The sequence below is a fragment of the Mustela lutreola genome, chromosome 12 (assembly GCF_030435805.1).
Source record: "Mustela lutreola isolate mMusLut2 chromosome 12, mMusLut2.pri, whole genome shotgun sequence".
Taxonomy (NCBI): domain Eukaryota; kingdom Metazoa; phylum Chordata; class Mammalia; order Carnivora; family Mustelidae; genus Mustela; species Mustela lutreola.
The window spans coordinates 7,313,096-7,340,391 of record NC_081301.1 but is presented as its reverse complement, the minus strand read 5'-3'; the positions used below and the strand labels follow the sequence as shown (position 1 = coordinate 7,340,391).

General features: G+C 50.0%; 2 protein-coding genes across 5 annotated transcripts in view; one reads left to right on the top strand and one right to left on the bottom strand.

The window, feature by feature from the left end:
* Window positions 1–10,407: 10,407 nt before the first annotated feature.
* NAIF1 (nuclear apoptosis inducing factor 1) lies at window positions 10,408–15,188 on the bottom strand. 2 transcript variants are annotated; one of them, XR_009346461.1, is made up of 3 exons: window positions 14,431–15,188; window positions 11,062–12,745; window positions 10,408–10,940 (listed from the first exon to the last, which is right to left on the bottom strand). XR_009346461.1 is itself a non-coding variant. In XM_059142615.1 (2 exons), the coding sequence occupies exons 1-2, from the start codon at window positions 14,939–14,941 to the stop codon at window positions 12,273–12,275; spliced, it is 984 nt and encodes a 327-aa protein (XP_058998598.1). In that variant the 5' UTR covers window positions 14,942–15,188; the 3' UTR covers window positions 10,408–12,272. The 2 variants fall into 2 exon arrangements, 1 of the variants encoding a protein (XP_058998598.1); XM_059142615.1 differs by having other exon boundaries at window positions 10,408–12,745.
* An 825-nt stretch (window positions 15,189–16,013) lies between these two features.
* Window positions 16,014–27,296, top strand: part of SLC25A25 (solute carrier family 25 member 25) — a 33,456-nt gene continuing 22,173 nt past the window's right edge. For 2 of the 3 annotated variants that reach the window (XM_059141911.1, XM_059141907.1), the window contains exon 1: window positions 16,015–16,409. In XM_059141911.1, coding sequence (XP_058997894.1) covers window positions 16,155–16,409 — 255 coding nt within the window. In that variant the 5' untranslated portion in view covers window positions 16,015–16,154. Of the gene's footprint in view, window positions 16,410–27,296 lie in introns of all 3 variants that reach the window. The other variant, XM_059141905.1, reaches the window with a different exon arrangement.

The window sequence follows — 27,296 nt, the reverse complement described above, 5'->3', positions numbered from 1 at the left end:
CAGGGAGCTCATAATGTCACTGGGAGACAGAAATCAGACAAATAATCATGCAGACATAATTGTTTAATGACCACAATTGTGTTATGAAAGGGATAAGCAGCAGGAGTGACTGTGTCTGGGGTCAGAGAGAGCTTCCCTGAGGAAGTGGCATCTGAGCTCTGATAAAAGAATAGGACCTAGCTGGGAAGAGAGGCCAAAGACATGCAAGGCAGAGGCATCAGTGTGTGTAAAGGCCCTGGGGTCAGAAGGAGTAGTTTAGGGGGCTCCAGTTTGTCTGCAGTGTGACAAATGATGGGGAGAGTCATGGGAACTGGAACTGAGAGGTGGGAAGGGGCAGATCATGAGGGCCTTTTCCCAAAACACAATAGGAAGATGCTATAGGGCTTTAAGTTGAGATAGAAACTGAGGTTCAAAGAGGCTAGTCACAAAGAGTTTTAGAAACGAACTCAGGTCTGGCTGGTTCTGGCACCCATGATTTCACTCCTGCTGGAGGGGCCAAAGGGGACTATCTGCTCTACCTCCTCACTGTCCGGCTGAGGAGACTGGGGCCTAGGAAGGGAAATAGTCTGACTCTACCTGAGTGGCACAGTAGGACAGGGACTAATCTAGAACCCAGATCTCCAGCCCCCAGCTTCCTTCTCACACCCAGCTCTTCCTGTCCTGACCCAGCTTTAGCCAACGCCCCACCTTCACCCATCCCCGGGAAACTATTGGTGGTTGGAGAGCAAAGGTCTGTCTCTTCTTTGGCCCCAAGTAGCTATGTCAACCAAGTGTTCCTGTTTCCCAGTTTGTGCTGGCGGTGGTTGGTTAGAACCTGAATCCTGGAGCTTCCAAGGCCACCCCAGGTCTCAGTAGACCAAGACTCCTGATGCAATCGAGTGAAACCTGCATTGCACTTTCCTCAGGCCACTCTGCCAGGGATGGGTCAAACTCCAGTCCTGCTGACCTCCCACCCAGGCTTGACAGCAAAAGGGCTCTGAGCACATTGGGGCACACACAGTTCCAAGATATGGGGCCGACCAGCCAGGCATGTCTGCAGCCCCACCTGTCAGCACAAACCCCGGACGGAAGGTCCTGGGACAACTTAGTGCTTTCGATTTTTTATTTTTTCCAGGAAAAATTTCTGGAACTGAACTTGCCAAGTTAAAGAAACCTGCATTTAAAGATGTGATGAATGATCAACAAATAGTCCACCTAGGATTTTGCACCAGTTTCCACTCTTTATAACAGAATAGGAAGAGTGTTGTCCATTATCCATCACCAGTAATGCCTGAGAGCTCTCTTTTTGATTTTTGCAAGTCGGACAGCTGAGCCCCTCTCGTTACTGTTTGAATTTTGTTACTGTTTGAATTTGTGCTGTTTGTCATGGAAGAGAGGTTCTCAGACTCCATGTTCTCAAAGTAACCTATGGCATGTGTTATGAGAAGATGAAAAGGCATGCACCGAGTGAGAGAAAATATTTGCAAAAACTGAGTTAGCAAAGAACTTGTATCTGGATATAAAAGAACTCTAGGGGTGCCTGGGTGGTTCAATTAGTTAAGCCTTCAGCTCTGGTCATAATCCCAGGGTCCTGGGATCGAGCCCCGCATCAGGCTCCCTGCTCAGTGGGGAGCCTGCTTCCCCCTCTCTCTCTGCCTGCTGCTCTGCCTACTTGTGACCTCTCTCTCTCTGTGACAAATAAATAAATAAAATCTTAAAAAAATAATAAATAAAATCTTCTAAAAAAAGAATTCCAAACACTTATTAATAAGAAGACCATTTAAATAGAATAGATACCCCATCAAAGAAGATCTACAGATGGCAAGTAACCACACCATTGGTCTTCCTTCATGCAAATGAAACCCGCAACGAGATACCACTTCACACAAACTGGAATGGTTAAAATGAAAATGCCACCAAATGTTGGCAAGAATATGGAGCGCTGGAAACTGTCAGACACTGTTTGTGGGGATGTGAAATGAGGCATTCGCTTTGAAAAACAGCTTGACGGCTTCTTAAACCACGAAACACACACCAACCATATGATCCAGCCGTTCCACTCCTAGGGATTTATCCAAGGGAACGACAGCATTTGTATCTACAAAGACTTGTACACAAGGGTCTGCAGCAGCTTTCTTTGTGATACTCGAATATTGGAAACAACTAAATGTCCATTAGTATGTGATTAGATAGGTCAGTGACTGTATAGCCTAGTCAGCAGTAAAAGAGAGAGCTCTGGATAAACACGTCGATATGGATACATGCCCAAATAATTAGACTGAGGAAAAAAAAAAAAAAAAAGCCAGATAAAGGAAGGGTGAATGCTGTGTGATTTCGTTTGGGTAGAATTCTGGAAAATGCACACCATCTATAGTGGCAGAAAACTGACCAAGGGTTGCCTGGGGAAGTGGTGGGAGGAAGCAGGGAAGAAAGGATGATTATAAAGAGGAACCAAGAGACTTAGCGTTGATGGGGATTTTCATGGCAATTCTCATTGCCTTAATTATGGTGATGGTTTCACAGATACACATACATACTCATCAAATTGTTAGGGGCGCCTGGCTGGCTCAGTGGGAAGAGCATTGTGACTCTTGGTCTCGGGGTCCTGAATTCGAGCCCCAGATTCAGTGTAGAGATTACTACAAAAAATAAATAAAAATAATTAAAGATAAACTTTAAAAATTGTTAAATATATGGAATTCATTGTATATCAGTTATACCTCAAAAAATCTGTAAAAAAAAAAAAAATACAGATAATTGGGCCCTATCAGACCTACCTAGTGATCACAGATTGTACATAGGAGGGTCCAGGAATCTGCATTTTAGACAGATTCCAGATCATTTTTTTCCCCAGGTCTTTTCAATGCATACCAAAGTGTGAAAGGCACTGACTGCTATAGCAAAATCCTTCTACCACCTATACCTCATGTTACCAAGACCTCTCCTGTAGGAAAGAGTCGTTGAAGCAGGGCCTCTTTGGTGAGAACCTGCTCCATATGGAGAGAGGGTGTCCTGAATCACAAAATGTTGGTCATTTTACAGATAAGGAAACTGAGACCTTGGGAAGTGAATTCTCAGGTAAGGGTCTCTTGGCTCCAAGTAACAGACATCACCGTGTTAGTTACCCCAAAAGTCGAAGGGGCTATAAAAACACAGGGGCACTGCAGGCAATGGGCAAGGGGGACTCACGGAGCCGAGATCAGGATGAGGAACAGTACGAAACATTGGTAACTTAGGTCGGACGCTCCACCTTGACTCTTCTTGCTCCTTCTCTCCTTCCTCTCCCTCTGCTGAGCACCCTTTTCTAGATCCTGGAGTGGGAGGAGGAGCGAGGCTCAAACAGCCACAAAGACTGATTGGGTCCCTAAGTCTCAATTCCAAATTTAGGGGAAAGCAAGCTGATTGGCTCAGTTTGGACCACAGTGGGATCGCGTGGTTCAGCCGGCGCGGGAGGAGAGCCGAAACGAAGAGCAGGGGTAAGCAGGTGTTCTCAAACTGGAGACTTAATAAGAACCACCTGGGAGCTTGTTAAGAGACCTCACCCGCCCCACTCCTGGCTGACACCCCAAGGTCTGTTTCAGTTGGTCGGGATGGGGGCTCAGAAATGTGCATTAACAGCGAAGGAATGAATGAAGTTCCTCGGGTCAGAACTTGAGAAACAGCTAGTCTAGGCGGAAGCTCTGAAGGTATTTTGACCTAGAATCTGAATCACAGACCCTTAGGGTGGGACCCCGAAGGGCTCTTAGCTGCTCTTGACAAACGACAGAAGCAAAACTGGAGATTTGCTTATACTGTGCCTGGAGCCTGGAAGGTAGATGCGGTTTCAGGAACTGCTGGATCAAAGTACTGGAGCCCCAGCTGAAATCCTTCTCCATCGGCTGCTTACCCTTTCTGGGATTGGTTTCATTCGTAGGTAGGTAGGCTGTCTCGATGGGGTGACCTCCCCAGGGCAGACTCTCATAGGTCCAGCTGGGTCACGTGCACACCCTTACCCAATCACTGTGGCAGAGGCTTTGCTCTCGGGGACCGGATCTGGACAACAAGCGTTAAGGCTGAAGCCAGAACTGGGCTCATATTGCCCGAACTCAGAGTGGAAGAGGATTGGTTCATCAGGACCAGACTGGAGGAGCCCTGGGTGCTGAGCAGGCACTAAAACCAGCCAGAAGAGATTGTGGATGTCTCTTGGCCCAACCTCCCATCCGGACAGGACCCTCTTGGAGGCCTGCCTGGAAACTGTTTCTGCCAGCCTCACCCTCCGCAGCCGTTCCCTCCAATGGCCAGTACCCATTTGTGCTTGGTTCTTTTTCTTTTTCTTTTCTTTCTTTCTTTTTTTTTTTTTTTTAAGATTGTATTTTTTTATTTGACAGGGAGAGAAAGAGCACAAGCAGGGGGAGCAGCTGGCAGAGGGAGACGCAGGCTCCCTGTTGAGCAAGGAGCCGATGTGGGGCTCTATCCCAGGACCCTGGGATCATGACCTGCACCAAAGGCAGATGCTTAACCAAATGAGCACCAAAGGCAGATGCTTAACCAAATGAGCGCCCCTGAGCTTGGTTCTTGACAGGTGGGTGGCGTCTGCATATCATTGCCACAAATCAAGACTGACTCAGCTTCCAGCAAAGCAAAAAGCCCAACCCAGACCCTCCCAGTGAGTCAGGCCCGGCCTGGGTAAAGGAGGGGTGTCCACACCAGGGACCATTCCCCTAGGACTGGCAACCCCATCGTGTGGATGGGGAGACTGAGGCACGAGAGAAACAGGGACCTGGGACCTAGGCCTCCTGCTTACCAACCTCTGCCTCCAGCTGCCTTCCTCTGGCTTCTCCCACGGGGTACAAGCTGGCCCCTAAAGGGTTAAGTGCAGAGCTCACAGGCTGGTTTCCGTGGGCTGACTCTAGCCCACAGGTGTGTTTTGTTTGGCTTGTACAGGGTTTACAAATATTTAGTCGTCAATATGTTTAAACTGGGAGATTTCACATAAAAGCCCAGATTTCTGGCTGGTTTTGTAAAAAGGAAATCTCTGGCAGGATGGGCCTGCATTCCTGACTGTCGGGCTTGCCTGAAGCTGAGTTCAGCCTCCAGCCAGCCAGCCTTCTGCAGGCCGGGGACAGCTTATCTGAGCCAAGGGACTCTCTTCTGAGTGGCTGTAGGCAGGAGTTCAAGAGCTCAGGATTAGCAGAATCTTGGAGAACATGTAGCAAGGGGTCCTCAGGTGGGCCCCTTCCTGCCTTCTCATTTCTTTATATTCTTTACCCCGCTGTAAGCCAGGCCCTGTGTGGAGCCCTGGGGCCTCCCTGTCACCAGGCACTGCCCTCCCTGATTCATCCACTTCATTCTCCTCACTGAATCCTCTCATTACTCCCAACAGGCAGGGGCTATGCTGGAGAGGAAGCCTCACTGCCAGGTGTGGTGATGCGACCCCACCCCAGGTCACAGCCCGCAGGTGAGGCAGGGCCTCTGGGGCGGAGTTCCTGATATACCTGTCCCCAGCCCTGGGTCCAGGCCACAGCTCTGGAAGGCTGATTCACACTCACGTGCTCACGGAACGTTGACTCACAAAGAGGACCCTGTGTAGACAGGACGTCTGGGGTGACCTCCCAGCTCTGCCATCAGAGTGAGTCTGATGCCATCAGGTGAGTCTTGCTTCAGTGTCTTTATCCGTCCAATGAGGGAAATGAAAACATCTACACTACAATAAAAAAGGTTATCAGGGGTGCCTGGGTGGCTCAGTGGGTTAAAGCCTCTGCCTTCGGCTCAGGTCATGATCCTAGGGTCCTGGGATCGAGCCCCGCATTGGGCTCTCTGCTCGGCGGGGAGCCTGCTTCCTCTTCTCTCTCTCTCTGCCTGCCTCTCTGCCTACCTGTGATCTCTATCTGTCAAATAAAATAAATAAAATCTTTAAAAAAAAAAAGGATTATCAAATACCCACTGGGGGGCTGTGCCATGTGCTTGAAAAGTAACTACGAATAAGACTGGTGTTGTGGCTCTAGGACAATGGTTCTTACGGGGTGGGGGGCATTCTGCAATGTCTGGGCACAGTTCCAATCATCACCACTGGCTCAGATGTGACCCTGGCATCTGGCATGTACAGCCCGGGAAGCCGCAAACATCCTCCAGCACATAGGCCAGCCCCCTGCCCCGCCATCCAGAGGAATGATCCCGTCCAAAAAAATAATCGTGGTGAGGTTGAGAAACTCTCCAAAGGCAGGACCCAGACATTTAAACATGCTGTTGGAGTATGTGGGAAGCTCACTGTGTGACCCCAGACGACTGCCTGGAGGAGGTGACGCCCACACTAAATCTGAAGGATGAGTAGAAGTTAGGAAAGTGATGAGGAGGAAGATTGTTCTGGGTAAGAGGAACAGCAAATGTAAAGGTTCAGAGGGTAGAAAGAGCCTGACTGATTGATTGATTGATTGATTGATTTGAAGGAGTACAAGCAGGGAGAGCCTCAGGCAGCAGGAGTAGCAGGCTCCCTGCTGTGGGGCTCGATCCCAGGACCCCAAGATCATGACCTGAGCAGAAAGCAGAGGCTTAACTGACTGAGCCACCCAGGCATCCCCTATTTTTTTTTTTTTTTTAAGATTCATTTAGGAGAGGGACGCCTGGGTGGCTCAGTTGGTTGGACGACTGCCTTCGGCTCAGGTCATGATCCTGGAGTCCCAGGATCGAGTCCTGCATTGGGCTCCCAGCTCCGTGGGGAGTCTGCTTCTCTCTCTGACCTTCTCCTCGTTCATGCTCTCTCTCACTGTCTCTCTCTCAAGTAAATAAATAAAATCCTTAAATAAAAAAAAATTTAAAAAAAAAGATTCATTTAGGAGAGGGGTGCCTGGGTGGCTCAATGGGTTAAAGTCTCTGCCTTCAGCTCAGGTCATGATCCCAGGGTCCTGGGATCGAGCCCCGCATCAGGCTCTCTGCCTCCTTGCGATCTCTGTCAAATAAATAAATAAAATCTTAAAAAAAAAAAAAAGATTTATTAGGAGAAAGAAAGTGCATGCACACCCATATGAGCAGGGAGAGGGGCAGAGGGAGAGGGAGACAAGCAGACTCTGCACCAAGCGCAGAGCCTGCCGCCTCGGGGCTCCATCCCAGCACCCTGAGATCACGACCTAAGCCTAAACCAAGAGCCAGACACTTAACTGACCAAGCCACCCAGATGCCTTGAGCCTGACATTTTTAAGGAAGTCAACTTTTTTTCCCTTGCAGTTTATTGAGATATAATCAAATGATAAGGAAGTAAACTTTCACTGTGGCTGGAATGAAGTAGCATCAGGCCACAGAAGGTCCCCTGTAGGTCACTTTCAGGAGCTTATACCAGCCCGAGAGTTGAGGGAAGTCACTGAAAAGATAGAACAGGGAGTGGCCTGGTTACGTTTGCTTTCCAAGACCCTCCTTGGAAGGACCTAGAGGCAGTGAGGCCACCTTGCGGGGGGTGGAGGGGGGCTGCTGTGGGTAACGCAGGTAAGAGAAAGGTGGATGGATTTGAGGGATATCAAGACTCTTAACACCTGGAGGATACAGGGGTGAGGCTGTGGGAAGAAACAAGGATGTCACCTGGGCTTCTAGCATGGGCATCTGGGGCATGGGGTGGGGGTCACTCTCAGAGGTGGGCTAGAGCCAGGAACACAGGGGATAAGGCTACAGAAACCACGTGGCTCCCAGTGAAGGGATCTGTTGAAAAGCAAGCAAGTCCACAAGAGTTAGGGGTACGGTGTGAGGAGCTGTGGGGGTGCACAGCAGGGGAGAGCCTACCCTGGTGCATGGGGGGCTGGAAAGGGCCCTGCTCAGACAGGTGACTGTCATTTTACGCTCTGACCACTTTCGACAAAGCTCCCGTTGTGATCTCAAGAGACCACTCACTAGTTACCCCTTTGGAGGATCAAGACACTGTCATAATGACGACGGCCGATGTCCGTTGAGCACATGTGAACATGGAATGTCATCGGCACATGCTAAGTGTTATGGACACGATCTCATAAAATGAGTTCATACATCAGTGCTGCTCATGGTCGGTACTCAGTAAACGGTAGCTATTTCCACTGAATAACACCTTGTGACACCCCTAGCAAGTATGGGCTGTTAGTTATCATCCCCATTTTTACTTTAAAAAAAAAAATTTCAGGGGCACCTGGGTAGCTCAGTGGGTTGGGCCTCTGCTTTCAGCTCAGGTCATGATCTCAGGGTCCTGGGACTGAGTCCCGCATCAGGCTCTCTGCTCAGCGGGGAGACTGCTTCCCCTCTCTCTCTGCCTGCCTTTCTGCCTACTTGTGATCTGTCTGTCAAATAAATAAATAAAATATTTTTAAAAGATTTTATTTATTTATTTGTTAGAGAGAGAGAGGGAGAGAGAAAGAGCGCGAGCACAGGCAGACAGAGGCAGAGAGAGAGGCAGGTTTCCCGCCAAGCAAGGAGCCCCATATGGGACTCGATCTCAGGATGCTGGGATCATGACCTGAGCCGAAGGCAGCTGCTTAACCAACTGGGCACCCAGTTGGCTCAGTAACCAACTGAGCCACCCAGGCGTCCCAATAAAATATATATATTTTTAATTTTTTAAATTTCATTTTGGAGGGGTCCTGGGTGGCTCAGTCGGTTGGGCGTCTGACATGAGATCGAGCCCCATGCATCGGGCCCTGCACTCGACAGGGAGTCACCCTGCAATTCTCTCTCCCTCTGCTCTTCCCCCCTTGCTCTCTCTCTCTAAAATAAGTAAGTAAATCTTAAAAAAAGAAAAAATTTCTCATTTTTAAGTAATCTCTACCCCCAAAGTGGGGCTTGAACACAGAACCCCAAGATCAAGATTCACAAGCTCCACCGACCAAATCAGCCAGGTGCCCCTTTCACCCCTGCTTTAGAATTGAGAAAACTGAGGTCCAGCAAAGTTGAGACACAGTGTGTAAAGGATGGAACCCAGCTCAAGCCCAAACCTGCCTGAGCTCAGGGCCTTTCCCGGCCTCTCCATCCTTCTCAGCCAACTCTATATAGAGTAAGAAACAAAAGGATCCCTTTGTGAAAGATTTCCATCAAAGTGGTTTAAAATGTAAGAGGCTTCACTACCTGCCCTGGCTTGGAGGATCTCCTTTATGTAAGATCCCACATTTTAGGAAGAACTCCCAAAAAGGCATCCCAATGTAAGTGACAGCTCTCCAGTAGCACCAACAGGGAGAGGGGAGTTCAGTTCTGTTAAGCCACCCTTTTCCCTCTTAATAGGAATGTCCAAAGCCTAAGGAGAGTTGGAGAGGTCATTATTTCCATTTCATGTGTTTCCTGGGCCTCCTCATTCGACCCAGAAACTCCAGGCCAGGTTCAAGTGGTCACTAGGTGGTTTCACATCTGACTGATAGCAAGCTCAGCATTGTTAAAAACAGGAGTTAAGGGGCATCTGGGTGGCTCAGTCCGTTGGGCATCTGCCTTCAGCTGAGGTCAAGATCCCAGGGTCCTGGGATCGAGCCCTATATCAGGTTCATGCTCAACTGAAAGCCTGCTTTTCCCTTTCCCTCTGCCTGCTGCTCCTCCTGCTGTGCTCTCTGTTGAATAAATAAATGAAATCTTAAAAACAAAAACAGGAGCTAAGGGCATGGGCCACCCCAGAGAATAAGGTAGCTGTGTGGTTTTAAGCAAGTTGCTTAACCTCTCTGATCCTCAGTATCCTCACCTGCAAACCGAGAATAGCATTATTGCCTAATTCACGGGACTGTTGCAAGGAGTAAATGAGGTAATGCTTATAAGGCCTAGTCAGAGCAGGGGCTTGATAGTTCTCAGCTTTTATTATTACTAACTATGAGAGAGAGTCCTAACTATGTCCTAGAAGGTTAGGATCCCTCCAGAATGAAGGCCAATCTTACGTGAGACTCTTTGCTGGGCAGGACTTCTCAACCATCAGAAGCAGCTCCTGGGAACCAGCCTCAATGGGGCACGATCTGTATGCTTCCATGATCCATGATTCCAGCTGAGTTTGTCTTCCAGGCTCTAAGTCAAAGTTCATAACCCTCAGGAAATACCAGAATTACCCAGAGAACTTGTTTATGAAGCAGATTCTTAGAGCTCTTCCTCCAGGAGTCTCTTCTGGTTGGGTTTGGGATATGTTTACCAGCCCAGGTAACTTTCATCCAGATTCTCAGACATTACTCCAAACCAGAGATAGGCAGGCTTTTCTGTAAAGGGCCAGAGGTCTCTGCCACAATTACTTAACTTTACTACTGTAGCACAAAAACAGCCACAGACTTTAAGTAAATGAAGGGGTGTGACTGTTCCAATAAAACTTTATTTACAAAGACAGGTGGGGGGCCGGTTTTCACCCATGGGCCGTGCTCGCTTCGGCAGCACATATACTAAAATTGACCTGTGGGCCATCTTGTGCCAGCCCCTGGTCTCTGCCAGCCCATATCTCTTTTATATATATAACCAATAAGGACAAAGACGCAGACACAGATATGTGTAAAAAAAGTGATATAGTTTTAATTTAAAATTATGACCTGAAAGAAGCGGTGAGTTTAAGAGATCCAGGCCTCCTCTTTATACCCAATTGGAACCGATGCAGTAGTGGCTCAGAATGCCAACCCCAGAGAAAAGCCAAACCGAGCGGCAAAGCCTCAGGAAGGCCCCAGAGCTTCCCTGCCGGGGGATCAGGCTCCATGGAGGGAGGAAGCTCAGGCTGCCAGGGGCTCCTGCTTTCCAGCCCCACTGGGGAGCTTTCCTTCCATCACCCACCTCCTTACCGGCCGGATTCCTCTCCATTGCTCCCTAGCTGACGCGACACTTGTCCTCCACAGAGAGGCTGGCCATACGACAGTCACTTCCCAACCGTCTTTGGGGGCATCTTCCCACAACGGCAACAGTGGAGTGAGCCACGATGCCCAGAAGGGCAGCACCTTGATCGTTCAGCTGAGCTCTGGAGCCTCGAGCTATCACCACTGGTCATGTGCAGCCAAGGCATCGGCAGCAAGATGGCAGTCCTGGGGAATGATCTGGGAAAATGCAAGGGTCTGAGTGATCCAGGGCGATTCGGAAAATGAACCGGATAAATGCTACCTGGGTAAACTCCCTCCAGAACGGGAGAGAGCGTCAAGACAGAACAGGGCACGATACCTCCTTCGGCATTCCGAGGTCAGTCTGCTCTTCCTCGAGCACAGAAGTCAAGGTCCTGCTTCTTAGGCCAGCTTCGGCTCTCCCACCTCAAACATTCGGGCCCAAGCAGGCCTGGAGACACACCTCACCAGTCAGTGGGGGTCTCGCAAGAACATGAGGCGCCCAATAATGTGAGAGGGAATCCGGGGCATGATGCCTTTTCCCCCACTTTTTTTTTCTTTTTCCCCCACGCCGAGTGTCGGAATCGTGCAGTCAGTAGAGAGAAGAGGACGGGTGTGGCCGGAGCTGCACCCCTTCCCAGGAGGGGTAGGCATACAGAAATACAACTGGCCTGAAGCAAGCTTTCTGGAAGAAGCCACGTGGTCACCTCAGACCCACTGCAGGGGAGCAACAGTGTTCCAAGCTGGTCTGTTTTCTCTCAGATTCACAGCACCCAGAGCCTAATGCTCGTCCTGAGTCAAAAGCTGTCAGGCTGCCCCAGGCGCAGTGGAAGACCGGATGGGGGCCAGGCCGTCCCCAGCACACCCAGCATCCCTGAGCCCAGCCGGCTGCATCCTGGGTGCAGCTGCAGAGCTAGCTGGGAGGGGGAGGGGGGGGGATAGCGAGGGCCCCCCTGCGAGGCCCGGAGAGGTGTGGGGGGTGGAGAGAGCACAGATGGACCGGAGTCCCCTGAGAACGGAGGCACAGTGGGAAGGAGAAAAGGGGTGGAGCTTCCTGCTCAGGCCCAGTGACTCTGCCTCCCAAGGCAGGAAGAAGGTACTGGGCCACTACCCGCTCCACGGACATTATCACATTGATGACACTGTGGGGTGGGGGAGCCTTTCAGCACAGGACCCCCGCCCCCAACCCCCAGCTGTGAGACAGCTCCCAGTGAGAACCTCCCTTCCAGGCATTCTAGACAGAGTGGCTCCTGTCGCAAGCCCTGGCGTGTGACACCATGTGTAGAATCACCAGCGCCCAACCCCCACCTAGCCAACCTTCAGGCTCTTCGCCAGGCAGCTCAAGGGGTGGTGGGTGGGGGTAGGAACAGTTGGGGTCCCAGGAGCCCAACAAGTTCTTCTCAATCTCCTTCACTTCTCAGAAACCGTGGACCCCGAACAGGCCATCCAAGAGAGGGCTGGCCACATGGCCTAAGGCCAGTCACAAAACCCACTTCCAAGACCACAGTGGTGCCATCCAATCACAGCAGAAGGTCGTCGCAGCCCCTGCCCTCACTGGATGATGCTGTCGGGCTGCCCGTTCTGAGCCACCTGTCCGGGCTCCGAGGGGGGCGTGGGGTTGGGTGTGTTGCTCTGCAGGTAGCGGCGGAAATCTTTGATCATGGGCCGGAGGACCTGGATGAGGACGCTCAGCGCCGCCTGGGTGCCCTCCATGGCCTGGGCCTGGCGCTCCTGGGCGCAGGCCTGCACCTCCTGGGAGCGGCGGATCATCTGCAGCAGGTCATTCTGCTGCTCCAGGTGCTGCGCAATCTCCTTCACGTGCAGATTGGTGACCCGCTGCTCCTGGATCAGCTTGGCCGAGTTGAGGGCGATGCGGCTCTTGAGCGCCTGGGGTTTGACCGAGGTGTCAGCGTGCTGGGCCATCATCTCCACGGGGGCCTCGGCTGGCAGCGGTGGAGGGGCCTCCGCTGTGCAGTACTCTACCACTCCCTCCTCGAGCGTGTGATAGGTGGTCTCCGTGGGGACTGTGGGGAAGAGCAGAGGCAGTGGCAGGTCACCTTCTAGAATGAACGAAGCGGGCCACATGGGGGCCGGGGCAGGGGGAGAGGAGGCCATTAAGCCCTGTTCCGGGGAAATTCTGGTCTCCTCCGGCTTTATAGCCTTCCTCATATAAATCTAGAGCCTAAAGCATTTAGAATCTGCTTGGTAACCAAAGGGCCGGCCCCAGATCTGGCAGAAGCAAAGCTGCTAATAACAATACTAGCAAAAAATTGAGAGCACCCACTGTGTGTCAGGCACTGTGCTAAGCCCTTTGCACTCGTTAACTCCTCACAATGTCACCAAGAGGCAGGTACTGTCATGCTCATATTTGGAGGTGAGAAAACAGACTCAAAAACACGCAGTGACTTGCCTAACTAAGGTCAGTTTATTCAGCAGGTCCAGGAAGCAAACCCAGGTCTCCAGAACACCGGAGTCCCACTTGCTCGTCACCACCCCAGTGGGATGCTTCCAGCTAATTAAGGCAGGGCCACACGCTCCCTGCAGGGCTGGCACGCAGCTACCATCTTGGGTGGGACTCTCCCAGAACTGATGGTAGCCACACTAGTCCTATCTCCCTCCTTTTACGCCTAAACAGAAGAGGAGGCCGGAGTGAGACAGCAGTTGCGGAAGGGACCAGTAAATGCTTCCCGTCTGCTTGATACCTACAGGTCACAGGTCCTTCTTGTTCTAGAAGGACAAGACATTTAGACCAGTGTTTGATCCTCTTTCCCACCTGGATATCCTTAGAAAATACGACCGCAGGGGGACGGGATGGCACTCACTCATACACCCAGTTCTCCCAAGCCCCACTGAGAATCACTGACCGATGCGGGTCATAGCCCAGCACAAAAGAGCAGTTAACAGTCACTGGTACAAACCCTTGTCTGAACTAAAAAGGCCAACCAAACCATTGTCATTCATAACTGAGAAGCTTTGAAAGGAATTCTGGGTGGGCTGTTTGGGCCTCCGTGGTTGTTTTCTCTACCCTTCGGTGCCAACATCGGCTCTGAGTCCCCACCCCAGCCAGGAAGCCCCTTCCTCTCCTGAGCCCTTCGAGTCAACTGACAGTCCAGTTATTCGTGTGTGTGTCTTATCTGTCCTATTTTGAACACCTTGGTAATCCCAGTGCCAAGCACAAGGTCTGAGGAGTAAGAAATAAGCACGATTGTCTGAGGAGGAAGGAGGGACTAGATGAACCCAAGGAAGCATGAGGTTTCTGGGCAGGGCCCGATGAATGTTCCCCACACTAAAAACCCAGAATGTCTTTGTCCAGATTCGATGTCTTACTTGGGTATTAATACTCCCATCTGTCTAGTCATTCGACAAGTATGTCCTGACCGCCTACTATGTGCCAGGCCCTGCGGTAAATCCTGTGGGGACACAGACAGGTCCCTGTCTTCAAGGACTACATCGTTCCGTCAGTCATGACACGAATGGCGGCAAAACAGGTGAGAGCAATCCAGCTCAGCAGAAGCCCAGACTGCGTGCTGAGGAAATCCCAAAGAGAACAGGATCGCTTCTGTCCGGCGAGCTCTCGGAAGGCCTCTCGGTCTTCCAAGACGCCCGTCTGACCTTTGACCCCTGGCAGCCAACCTTCCCCAGGCCACCCCGGCTTGTGGCTGGCCCTTCCCATTTATGCACGACAGACTGGGTGGGAGAGGTCACTCACTCTGTGTCAGGGTGACCGTGGCTGCAGCTGCAGTGGCTGTGGGTCCGAGGGCCACGGGGTGAATCTCTGTGGTAGTGGGCAAGCTGATGATGGTGGCCTCGCCCAGCAGGTTGCAGATGCGCTGTTGCATGGGGGTGAGCAGGACGGGGGCTACGGCTGGGCCACCGCCACCACTGCCACCACCTGTCCCAGGCCCGCCTGCTCCATCCTCCTCAGTGGGCCCTGGGGCCTCGCCACCCTCCACCGCTGCCCGGACCTGGGCAACCTTGCGACGGACCTCGGTCTTGAGGTCAGACCACTTCTTCTTGACCTCAGGCAACTCCCTGCGGCAGGTGGCCACAGCGTTGACCCTTCTCAAGATGCCGTGCCAGGCGGCACTCTTGGCAGCCAGAGGGACCCCGGCATTGAAGTGGTTCACCAGCAGGTGCTTCTTCAGTTCCAGCTCTTCCACGATGATCTCCACCTCTCGCTCAGAGAAGTTCATCTTCCTCTTCTTGGCTGGGACGGCCATGGCCTCTCCCCACCCCCCTTTTTAAAGAAATTATAATCCCTTCAAACGCCCCAATTCCCCGTCTCTTCCTCCCCAGCCTCTCCCCTCATCCACCCCCCCCCCAACAGGGGATAGGCCGGGCTTGCCCCAGGCCAAGCACCAGGCCTTTGGTAACCCCCCTCGCTACGCAAAGTGCGTAGGGCCCAGCCCCGACCGGCCCGGCCGCTGCCAGCCAGCTGCGTAATGGCTTCCTGAATCTGCCTCTTCCGCCGGGGTGTGCGGAGATCCGCCCACTTCCCCTCTTCCCGCCTCCCAGAGCTTCTCCGGAGTAACCCGCCCTCCTGGTTGGTCGGGGCTCAAACGTCACTTAGATCACTGGTTCTTTTGATCTGTCTTTCAACCGAAGAGCACGCCTACTTACTGGAATTGGCCTCGTCATTGGTCTAAAAGTGTGTCTGTCGCTACAGAGCGCTCCGCCCACCTGCCTTTATTCACTTCCATTGGAAAATCATTCTGTCCTTCAATCGTCAGCATTACGGCTATTACGCCGTTAAATTCAGCTACTTTATTGGCGGTTTAGGGAGTTAGAGTACCAAAACCCGGCCTCCCGAGGATACCTGAGTGCTTTCGGCCTTGAGCCACTAGCCAATTTTTAATTCCACTCACGGAAGCAAACTCTGCTTTCGCAGCCGCAGCTCACGGTTGCTCCTCACACAAACCCTATTTCCCACCGGAGACTACGAGGTCTCTGTACACGACCGCTCCTCCCATCCTTACGATTGCCTGAGTCCAAACAGCGTTTCTCAATGGAAATTGGACACGGGGCCTTCCGCCGGCTAATTACAGAACTTCTGCCTATCGCAGCTTGATTTCCTCTCACGGGCCTGCTCAGCCAATCCCCGCCTCCTTCAGTTTGAATCGGCAGCAGGCTGAGCGGGGATCGCTCCGCCTTCCCCATTGATCCAGGCTGTCCGGGGCGGCGTGGGCGGTCCTCCAGGAGGCTCCGCCCCGGCCGAGTGGCCGTCCGGGCCTGTGACTGGCCCCCGCCCCGCCTGGGGGCGTGGCCAACGAGGCGGCGGGCGGTGGGGCGGGGCTCCCGGAAGCGGCCCCTCCCGCCAGCTTGCCGGCTTCTAGCAGCCCGCGCTCGCCGTCTGGGGACTCCCGCGTGTCTTCCGTGTTCTCCCCGCCGGCCAGCCGCCTCCGCTCCGCGCCCGGCGCCCCTGCCTCGCGCCCGATGGTGAGCAGTGTGTTGTGCCGCTGCGTGGCCTCCCCGCCGCCGGACGCCGCCTCCGCCGCCTCGTCGCCCGCCTCGTCGCCGGCGTCCGTGGACCCGTGCGGCGGCGCCGTCTGCGGGGGCCCGGACCACCGGCTGCGCCTGTGGAGCCTGTTCCAGACTCTCGACGTCAACCGCGACGGCGGCCTGTGTGTCAACGACTTGGCCGTGGGGCTGCGGCGCCTGGGACTGCACCGCACGGAGGGCGAGCTCCGGGTAGGCGGCGCGCACAGTCCGCGCGAGCTGGGAGGGGGCCCCTTCGCGCCCCAGTTCCTCCCGGCGCGGTCGGGGTGACAGGTCTGGGCTGCTTGGTGGTAGGTGTGAACGACCCGGCTTCTTGAGCAGCACCTGGAGCGTGGCAGGTGTGGTGGACGGCCCCTTGGGCTGGGAGGGACCACCCCCCCCCCCCATGTATATACCCTGGTGGAAGTGGAGCTGCCTTTTGACCTCTGTGGGCACTTGGTCTGGGGGAAAACGCTCTTCCTAGGCACAGGTGGGCGCTCTCTGGGGCTATCTGATGAACGAATAGCTTTTTTGCTCAGTCTTTCCCCAGAGTAGAAGGCCAAGTCTCGGCAGTCCGCCTTTTGTCACCTCCTGACCCCAAGAAGCTAAGCTTAGTGCCCCCGCATTGACTATTTCATCCATCCTCTAGCGGCACCGCTCCCTTCCCTTCTCATTTCCATGCCAGCCGTGGGCCCTGATCTGGTTGCTCTCACAAGCATGTGGGAGTAGAAAAAATGGGAACTGGGGTTTCAGGCAGATCTGTGAGGAGGTGGCTGAGGACTGACAGTTCTCCTGGTTTAGGCTCATCCCCACCAACAGGCTTATCCAGAAGATGGGATCGTGATCTAAAGTGAAAGAATCCAAGGCAGAGGAATTCTTGCTAAACGTGGAAGTATTGCACACCTAGAAAGGGATATTGTTACTCCTGGAATGGGGTTTGGCCAGGAGGTATGGGGAGACAGAAGGGCCATCTGGGCCTGCTAGAAAGGGAAGTGCTGTCCTTTTTTTTTTTCTTTCTTTCTTTTTTTTTTAAGGATTTTATTTATTTATTTGACAGATAGAGATCGCAAGTAGGCAGAGGCAGGCAGAGAGAAAGTACGAAGCAGGCTCCCTGCTGAGCCAAGAGCCAGTGTCGGGGCTGGATCCCAGCACCCTGGGATCAGGACCTGAACCAAAGGCAGAGGCTTTAGCCCACTGAACCACCCAGGTGCCCCAGTGCTGTCCTTTCTTTATAAGAACCTGAAGCAGAGGCTCATCCCTTCGCCTTCTGTCTCTCCTGGTGTTTCTCCAGCCTGGTTTGGTAGCCGCAGGTACCCTTCCCAGATATTTCGTTTATTGTGGCCTAACCTGATTTCCAGCCAGGGCTAGAACTTCCAAATAGTTGACCTTGTGACCTGTTTCTCTTCTGTGTTTGTTTGGTTCATTTGTGCATACAACAGAGAATCTTTCATAGCCTAGTATGAAAAGAATCTGAACAAACACCAGTGAATTTGAACTCATTTGTTGGTCAGGTGGGTGTATCTCAGGTGTTCTTAACTCCTGCCCATAGTATATTTGATCAACATCTAAAGTATTTAACTTACTTGGGATCAGCCTAGAAGACAGAGAGGAACACTATGTAAGACAGAATCTTTGGCCAAGTCCAAGAGGCTTAGAGACAAGTTTTTTCTCCTGCATTTTACACAAAACAGTGTTGTGAGCTAGATATATATATATATTTTAAGATTTTATTCATTTGAGAGAGAGCATGAACAGAGGGGAGAGAAAGAAGGAAAAGCAGACTCCCCACTGAGCAGGGAGCCCAATGCAGGGCTCGATCCCAGGACCCAGAGATCGTGACCTGAGTGGAAGGCAGACACTTAACTATCTGAGCCACTCAGGCACCCCTAGATATTTTTCCATACATATCTGATGAATGTCGCCTGAAAAGATAGAATGGCTAAACTCAGAGGGTCTGTTGCTTTCAGGGCTCGGGGAAGTGTGAGCCTAGGTGAACCTTTCTGCGTCTGTGAACCCACCACCTGACATGCTGCCAGGCATATCAAGGGCATCTGGCTGCAGGCGTTATTCAATATTTATGCATGCTTTGTGCCTCAACTGTGATTCATGATACATGTAATACTGATGCTAATCCTTTTTTTTTTGGCAGTAAATCTGTAAGGGCAGATCAGGAGAAAGTGCTCATTTTTCTTTCCAGCGTTAAAAGGAAGTTTTTTTTAATTAAACCAAAGGGAGCTTTGCCCCTTTGGGTCACATTGTCACATTGGCTCTAAAGTCCTCCACTCTGTGACTGATCTCAGTTCTGTGATATGAAACCATTCTTCATCATTCTTTTGGTGTGTGGATTTCATGTGGATTCTGTTTCTACAACTCGGCTTTTAAATAAGTTAAATTATTGTGCAGCTTGAGAGAAATTGGGGATGATCCATTGTATTCATTTATACACAAGTTAGCCCTTGTGGCAAATGGTTGAAGTATTAGAGAACCTGCCTTTTTGTAAATAACTGGGCCACAGGAAGACAGCCCCCCTCATAAACCCCCCCATACCACTTCCTGTTGAAATTCTGTCAGTATGAGCTACACATAGAAAAAGCAGTGCTGGAGTTGAGCGGAACTAGCAAAGCCAAAAGGGAATGGGGGGGCCCTTTGGTTTGAAATGGGTCATCCGCCGTAGGACTAGGCATTGAAAAACACAACATCAAACTTTGGTAGCTGTTTCGTGAGACCCAGAGGACCAGTCCGAGATGCCAGGGTTTGCGCAGGAACCCACTGTGAGTGCTGCTCAGTGGGTGGTGTGAACCCAGGCCATGTGACCACACAAAGCCTCTGGCCAGCCTACAAGTCAAGTCAAGTTTTCTTTAGACATGAACCAGCTGTTTGGGGCACCTGCCTTTATTTCGGAAGAAATTGGGACAGTTGAGGAAAAATTACTTAAAATGGAAATGGGCAGAGAAACCCATGGCAGCCAGCCAGGGAAATTTTCTTTGTGAAGGGCATGTGAGCCAGAAGCCCGTCCTGGGACAAAAGAGGGGCAGGGCTTATTAAAGAAAGAAAAGAGATGACGACACCGGTAGTGACTTTGGAGTTGAGGCTTCAGCTGGAGCTAATTTTAGATTGCCTATTTAAGGCAGTTTCATGTGACCAAACACAATCTTTGTTTTAAAACAAATTTAAAACCTAGGCTAGAACTCAGGCAACCGACCGGAGAAAGAACACAAGCTGTGTGACACGCAAACAGTTGTCCCTTTAGCTGAGGCTCACGGGCCCTCTTAAAGACTGGTATTTAATGCAGGTGAGGATTCTAGAAGATGGTCGAGTTTGCTTCCTCAGAGATTTGTCCATGTGCCATTGAGTCTGAGCTCCATAGTAACTTAGTGAAGGAAGCAAGACTATTTTCATGCCCATTTTACAGAGGAAGGAGCAGAGGTCCCGACAGACTGTGAAACAACCTCAAAACGGATTGGGCCACTAGGGAATCACACCAGAGAAGCAACCAGAACTGCCTTCTGATTCCTGCTCGACTCCGTAATTATACCAGGTGTTTATGAGGGACACGTGAAGAGTTCCAGCCCGGGGCTTTGGGAAGAACTCGAGAAAGATCCAGTTAGAACCACATCTGTTATTCCCAAAATAGATTTCAAGATTATCTGGAGATTATCTTATCAAAGATTGGGAATCCTCCCTGCCCTAATTCTCTCCTTGACCTGGACGGGAGGCAATCTCTGTTGACTTGAAAGAACAAAATAACTGAAAGACCATTAATGTCAAGTTGGTGTTGCTTAATCAGACAGTGCTGTTGAACTGTATACTTTGTAAATTTCTGGCCATTTATGGGGATGGTGCTCACCTACATAGCCAGACTTAGGTAAGAGCATCTGCAGAACAAGGGCTAGGCAACATTTGGTGAAATATAATGGCCCATTAGAAAAAGAAAAATGCTACTCAGTTTGGATTGAGTTCACAGATGAAAGTAATTGTGTTGTATGGTTGAGAAATTGGTTCCTGGCTTGAAGTAATTGTCAAGTCAAGGAGAAGGGTTTTTTCCATTAAGATATTTGGAATGGCAGAATCCGGTATCCAATCCTAAGACCAAACGATAAGTGGGAATAGACCAGAACAGGCCTCGTTTGGAGCTTCTGCGGAACGAATTCCTGTGATGTTCAGGGGGTCCTTAACTGTTGAAGCCTCACAGGAACCACAGGGGATTGAGAGAAACAAAAGCTTTGCTCATTCTCAAAAACAAAAACAAAACAAACAAGCTTTGCTCATTCTCATTTTCAGTCCTGCTGAGTACAGCTCCAGGATGAGTTTAATTAACAAAATTGTACTTATCCATATTGGACTAGTCTCATTAAACTTAAGTCTGAGTAAACTTTTCATTTTTAACCCTTTCTTATACTAATGTGAACTTGGCAAAATCAAAGAATTTAGTCTTGGGAAAGGTCACCGGCCATCATAGGCCAGCTTCACACCCAGTGTGGGGAGCTTTCCTCCTGTGGCATCCTTCACAGTTGGCCATCCACCCCATTCCGTGATCTGAATGCTCGAACCAGGTTTCATCATGAATTTCTCATGTGATACGCTGTCCATACTTTTTGAGGTCCCTCATCTGAAGCAGGATATCCTGGGAGTACAGACTCCCATGGAAACATGACACTAAGTCAAAGAAGCCAGTCACAAAGACCATGTATTACATGATCCATTTTTATGGAAGCCCAGCGTAGGGAAAGCTGTAAAGACAGAAAGTAGACTAGTGGTTGGTTGCCTAGACTTGGGAGGGGAAAGGGGGAGATAGGCAGGTGATAATAGGAAGGGCTTGGGGGTTCTTTTTGAGGCGAGAAAATGTTCTACAGCTGACCATGGTGATGGTCGCATGTATTTGTGACTATACTAAAAACCATTGAGTTCTATAAATGAGTGATTTGTACAGTGTGTGGATTTTATCTCAGTCAAAATCCCAGTGCAGGGGCGCGGGGCTGGCTCAGTCAGAAGACAGCAGGCGACCCTTGATCTTGGGCTCTTGAGTTGGAGTGCCCTGTTGGGTGTAGAGATTACTTAAATAAATTAACTTTAAAATAACAACAAAACACCCAGTACAAGATCTGTGGTCTACATCTGGATTTGAATACTGTTTCTTCTGCAGCTTGCCAGCCCTGTGACCTTGAGCCCATTACTCAACCCCTCCACGCCCCAGTTTCCTAATCAGAAACGTGGCATAGGAAGACCTGCCTCATACAGTGGCTGTGGGATGAAATTAGACAGAGTATGTAACGAACCTGGCACCATTTCTGGCACCCAGGCGTTCAACAAAAGTGACTTTTGCACCCAGTCTTTGGAAATAAGATGACCAGAATTGGTTCTAACCACCTGCAGTTTTTCCCAGATGGTTTGGGTGAAGAGTGGGACAGAAGGAAGGAGAATGTGTGGCGGACCTCAGGGGTCAAGGTTGTGTAGTACCCAGGTGCGGGGGTGGGGGTGTCTCCCACCAGCTGGGAGGGCCTTTAGCAGTTGGGGAGCACAAGTGTAGGTTGTGGGAAGTCTCTCCCCTAAAGACATTAGGAAGATGGAAACAAACCCTGTAGCCGCAGATCCCTAGAGTCTCTGAAGGGGTAGAGTCACTGTATGCCGGAGCAGGTCTTTGTGTCTTCAGCCCCGGGACACCTGTGCAGCTCAGTTAGTTAATTGTCCTAATTGTCCGACCTTTTTTTTTTTTTTTTTTTTTTTTTTTTTAAGATTTTACCCATTTATTTGCGAGATGGGGCATGAGAGGGGGAGAGTCAGAGGGAGAAGCCCACCCCCTGCTAAGCAGGCAGCTGGATCCTAAGCTCAATCCTAGGATGTCCCAGGATCATGACCAAAGGCAGTTGCTCAACCAACTGAGCCACCTTGATTCCGGTTCAGGTGATCTCAGGGTCTTGGGAGCCAACCGCCATCTCGCCCCCACCCCCACCCCTAAGGGTCTCTGTGCTCAGCGCAGAGTCAGCTTGTCCCTCTCCTCTGCTCCTCTTCTCTCTCTCTCACTAATAAATAAATAAAATCTTTAAAAAGGATGTCTTTGGCCCAAATGTTTCCCTGGATGGGACTGGGCCCTTATGTTCTCTCAAGAGCCTGTTGCCCGTATCCTGAGCCCTGGATGGCCTTTTCTCAAATCTGAAAGTTAACTATGAAGTTGTAAAACTGGAAGCTTCCAGTGGAGCTGCCTTCATACCTTCGAGGATGAGCTCACCAACCTCGTTATTTTGCAGAAGCAGGACTGAGACCCAGAAGTTGGGCTGGTTAGAGGCAAAGGCAGTCTCGGAGCCCAGGATATCAACTCGGCCCAATTTCGCTCTGCCTGCCCTGCCCCCTCGCTTCTGCGGCTGTATATACTTCAGCCCTCAAAGACTTTGCAACTTTTATTTTCACAGTTTCTGACATTGACACCAGCTCAGCATTTTAGGGCCCCCGATGGTGCTCAGGATGCAGAGACTCAAGTGATAGGCACAGTCTTCCTAAATACGGGATATAAAAGACCCAACACAATACTTAAGACAGACGAACAAAAAGTTGTCTTAAAGGTGCACCTTTCTTTAAAGTACATAAATGGAGAACAAAACTAGAACCCAAGGAGCTTCTTATCTCCTTTAAACTCTAGGCCTAGGCCCGGAAGCTTGAAAAGGAGGTGGAGTCATGACTCATTTTCTAGGGCCAAAGGGGAAACTGGAGATGGTGGCTGTCCCTGCTCCTGCTGCGGCATTGGGAAGCCTTTCAAGCTGTTACCGTCCACCTCGTGCCTCCTCTGCCCCAGCCCTCCCTCCTAGGCTGGAATCAGACTTGAGACTTCTTACCAAAACACAAAGAAAACCACCTGTATTGTGTGGGAAAACTCTCAAAAGCTATTGAAATGCCATTGGTGAAAACGGGGGGGGGGGGGGGGGGGGCAGGCAGAGGAGAGTTTAGAATGGGCACAGACTGCGTCCTGCAGACAGCGGGGGAGGTAATGCCCTTGGAGCACCCTTAGTGATGCATTTATGGACTCCATTAACTTTCCCTTTTTTCATTCACGTGGTGGGAGGGGGGTGTAGTCTTTTGCTGGAGGCTCTTTAACCTGTATAAGGAGTAAAGATAGCATCTGATAAATCTGTAGCTTTAAAAAAAAAAAGGCCTTTCTGAATTGTTTTTAAGATAGAAACCAGTTATGCTCCACAGGATTCTGGGCCGCCCTTCACACCCACAGCACCTCTGACGGGCCTGTGCCGAAGGCAGCATTCGGGTGGGTTTCCCACCCCTGTCCTGGCACTTCTCTGAAGTCCGTCCCCTCCGCACAGAGCAGACAGCTGGGGAGAGCTATTTTTGCACTGTTCCTTCGATCTCAGTTTTAGACTGTGTTCCTGAAACCGGCTTTAAGAAACTGAAAACATTTAGTGTTGCTTTAATAATAAATCTGCTGGTTTGCCTTTTCGAGGGGGAGAAGGGAAAGTGTGAATGAAGATAAAGTGGGTGCAGAAGTGGGCTCAGCATGTGCGCTGGGTTTGGCTCCCACTGGTCCCTTTTGGATTGGTCGAGAAATTTCTGATCATTTCAAGTGATTGGGTTTAAACCTGCTGGGCTCAATACCACCATACTCATTCTGCCCCTCCCGCTTATCGCTGGGCACACATCTGATCTGAAGGAGAATCAGGCTCCTTCCTGCCTGTGCGAGCGCACACACAAAATCGTGCGTGGTTCCATGTGGCCTAGTGCTTCTGTAGACCCTTTAGGTGTCACATCTCAAAATCCTGTGCTTAAAATTGGATTAATTTTGTATGCCCCTGACTTTCTTTTAGAGAAAAGAGAAAGGCATCTAAGTAGGCATTGACCTTGAACCTGGTCCTCTATGGGGACTGGCTGGTCACCAGGAGTAGACAGAAGCCTCCCCAGGAGTTTTCTCCAGAGTGCACTTCTCTTTCCCACGGTCAAAGGAGTTTCCTTTGGGGACTTGTGGCCAAAGCTAGAATTTCTTTTTTTGGTTCTGGTTCCAAAAATGGAAATAAACTAGGGGATTTCACCTTCCTCATCACTGCAGAATGCTTATCGATGCCCTGGTTTCACTGAGGCCAGCCAATGTGCCTGGCTCCGTCTCCTTGCCTCCATATAACCTACTTGGCCCAGCCAGTCCTCATTTCAAAGCGAATCAGTCTGGCTTTCTGTCACAGAAAATTTGGCTTCATTTTTCAATGTAAAAAAAAAAAAAGGTGTTGGGGCACTTGGGTGGCTCAGTTGCTTAAACGTCTTCCAGCTCTTGGTTTGGGCCCGGGTCATGATCTCACAACGGGCTCTGCACTGAGCTTGGAGTCTGCTTGAGATCCTCTCTCCCTCACTGCCCTGCCCACTCTGAATGAATGAATGAATGAATGAATGAATAAAATTTTTTTTTAAGTGTTAATATTCTTCCCTATGACTACAGCTCTTCCGAATGGTAATAATTCTAAGACAGGTAGGAGGTAGGTAGACCCATAGACATGAGACATGGGTCCTCACCTTGGACTCAGTCCTGGGAGATCTCGCCACCTTGTTGTTGTATGACTCTTCAGGAATGTCCGGCTGTCCTTCTGTGCCCTGCCCTGGGGCTTTTGCACTCTGGGCAGTTCCTCAGGGTAATTTGGAGTGGGTTCCTGCGGGGGCAGCCATTCCCTTAGAATCGCGCATTTTCTGTGCAGAGGACCAGAGATCCTGTTTTATCCGGCAAGTCTTGTTTCCTGGATTCTGGGAAGAGTGGGTAACTTCTGCTGGCAATTAGCCTTATCCTACCCAGGTTCTGTTCTGTGTATAAGCAGCAGCTACGGAAGGGTTACACTTGCCAGCCCTGTCTCTGGCCCTGGGTGATTTCTCGTATGCCAGAAAGCTAAGTGTGGGAGCGTTGTATTATAGGAATTGCTTGTAACCCAAAAGAAAGCAATGTTTCCCCAGATAACCACTGGTTTCGGTGGTGCTGTGATACAAGGAAAGGGAGGTACTGCATTAAGCCACAGGGAAATCTAAGATACAAAAGAAGGTACTTCAGAATAACAATATCGACAAAGTATGCTATTGAACAAGTTTCCGTGTGTCTCTGTCTTTTTGATGCAGATTTTAAGATTAATAAGATTTGGTTACTTCTTTGTCTCCTTAATTTCCTTTCTTCTGCCTAGTCTGGGTTTACAGATTTACATTGTTTTCTGCTTTCTTGAAGGGGAAGTTGATGGCAGAAGCTACTTGCCACAACTTTTCATGCGTTCTGCTTTCACACCATTGGAAATACTTTCTGATTTCTCTTTTGATTTCCTCTTTGACGCGTGGATTATTTTTTAGTTGGGTTATTTAGTTTCCAGAGTTTAGGTGTTTTCCAGGTATTGTTCTGTCATTGATTTTTAATTTAATTCCATTGTGGTCAAAAACCAGATTCTGGGGACACCTGGGTGGCTCAGTCGGTTAAGCATCTACCTTTGGCTCAGGTCATGATCCCAGGGTCCTGGGATTGAGCCCCATGTTGGGCTCTCTGTTCAGCAGGGAGTCTGCTTCTCCCTCTCCCTCTGCTCTTCTACTTGCTTGTGCTCACTCTCATTCTCTCTCTTTCAAATAAATAAATATTAAGAAAAAAAAAAACAGATTCTGCATGTGTTGAATCCTTTGAAATTTAGTGAGACCTGTTTTGTGAGCTAGAATCTGTTCTATGTGTACTTGAAAAGAATGCATCTGCTGGTTCACACGGATAGTGGCTTAGAAGTGCCAGTTAGGGGGCCGCCTGGGTGGCTTAGTTGGTTAAGCCTCTGCTTTCAGCTCGGGTCGTGATCTCAGGGTTCTGGGATCGAGCCCAGCATCAGGCTCTCTGCTCAGCAGGGAGCCTGCTTCTCCCTCTCTCTCTGCCTGCTACTCTGCCTACTTGTGATCTCTGTTTCTTTTTTGTTTTTTTCCCAAAGATTTTATTTATTTATTTGACAGACAGATTACAGGTAGGCAGAGAGGCAGTCAGAGGAGGAAGCAGGCTCCCTGTTGAGCAGAGAGCCCAATGTGGGGCTCGATTCCAGGACCCTGGGATCATGACCTGAGCCGAAGGCAGAGGCTTTAACCCACTGAGCCACCCAGGTGCCCTGTGATCTCTGTTTCTCAAATAAATAAATAAAATCTTTAAAAAAAAAAAAAAAGAAGTGCCAGTTAGATCAAGGTGGTTGATAGTGTTGCCCAAGTCTTCTGTATCCTTACTGACTTTCTGTCTTCGTGTCCTACCAGTTATTCAGAAAAGGGCTTGTCTCCTTTTCCTGGCAGTGTTGTTGGTTTTGCTTTGCGTATTTTTGAGGCTCTGTAATGTGGTACAGAAACATTTAAGATTATGTCCTCTTTCTGCATTGACCCTTTTATTATTATGAAATGCCCATGATAACATTCTTTGCTCTGAAATCTACTTTGTGTAATGTCATATAGCTGCTCTACTTTTCTTTGGATTAATATGATGAACATGGATCTTTGTCCTTTCTTTCTTTTTTTTTTTTTTTTTTGAGATTTTATTTATTTATTTATTTGAATGAGAGAGAGAGAGAGCATGAGAGAGGAGAAGGTCAGAGGGAGAGGCAGACTCTTTGCTCTTTGCTGAGCAGGGAGCAGGTTGTGGGACTCAATCCCAAGGCTCTGGGATCATGACCTGAGCCAAAGACGGTCGGTTAATCAACTGAGCCACGCAGGCACCCCATCCTTTCTTTAATTTTTAACTTATTTGTATCTCTCCATTTAAAATAAGTTTCTTGGGACACCTGGGTGGCTCAGTTGGTTAAGCAGCTGCCTTCGGCTCAGGTCATGATCCCAGCGTCCTGGGATCGAGTCCCACGTCAGGCTCCTTGCTCAGCAGGGAGCCTGCTTCTCCCTCTGCCTCTGCCTGCCATTCTGTCTGCCTGTGCTCTCTCTCTCTCCCCCTCTCTCTCTCTGATAAATAAATAAAATCTTAAAAAAATAAATAAATAAAATAAAATAAAATAAGTTTCTTATAGACAACATAAGGCTATATTTTGCCTTTTTAATCCAATCTGATGTTCTCTACCTTTTATTATTTTTATTTTTTTAATAGTTTATTTATTCATTTGATAGAGATCACAAGTAGGCAGCGAGACA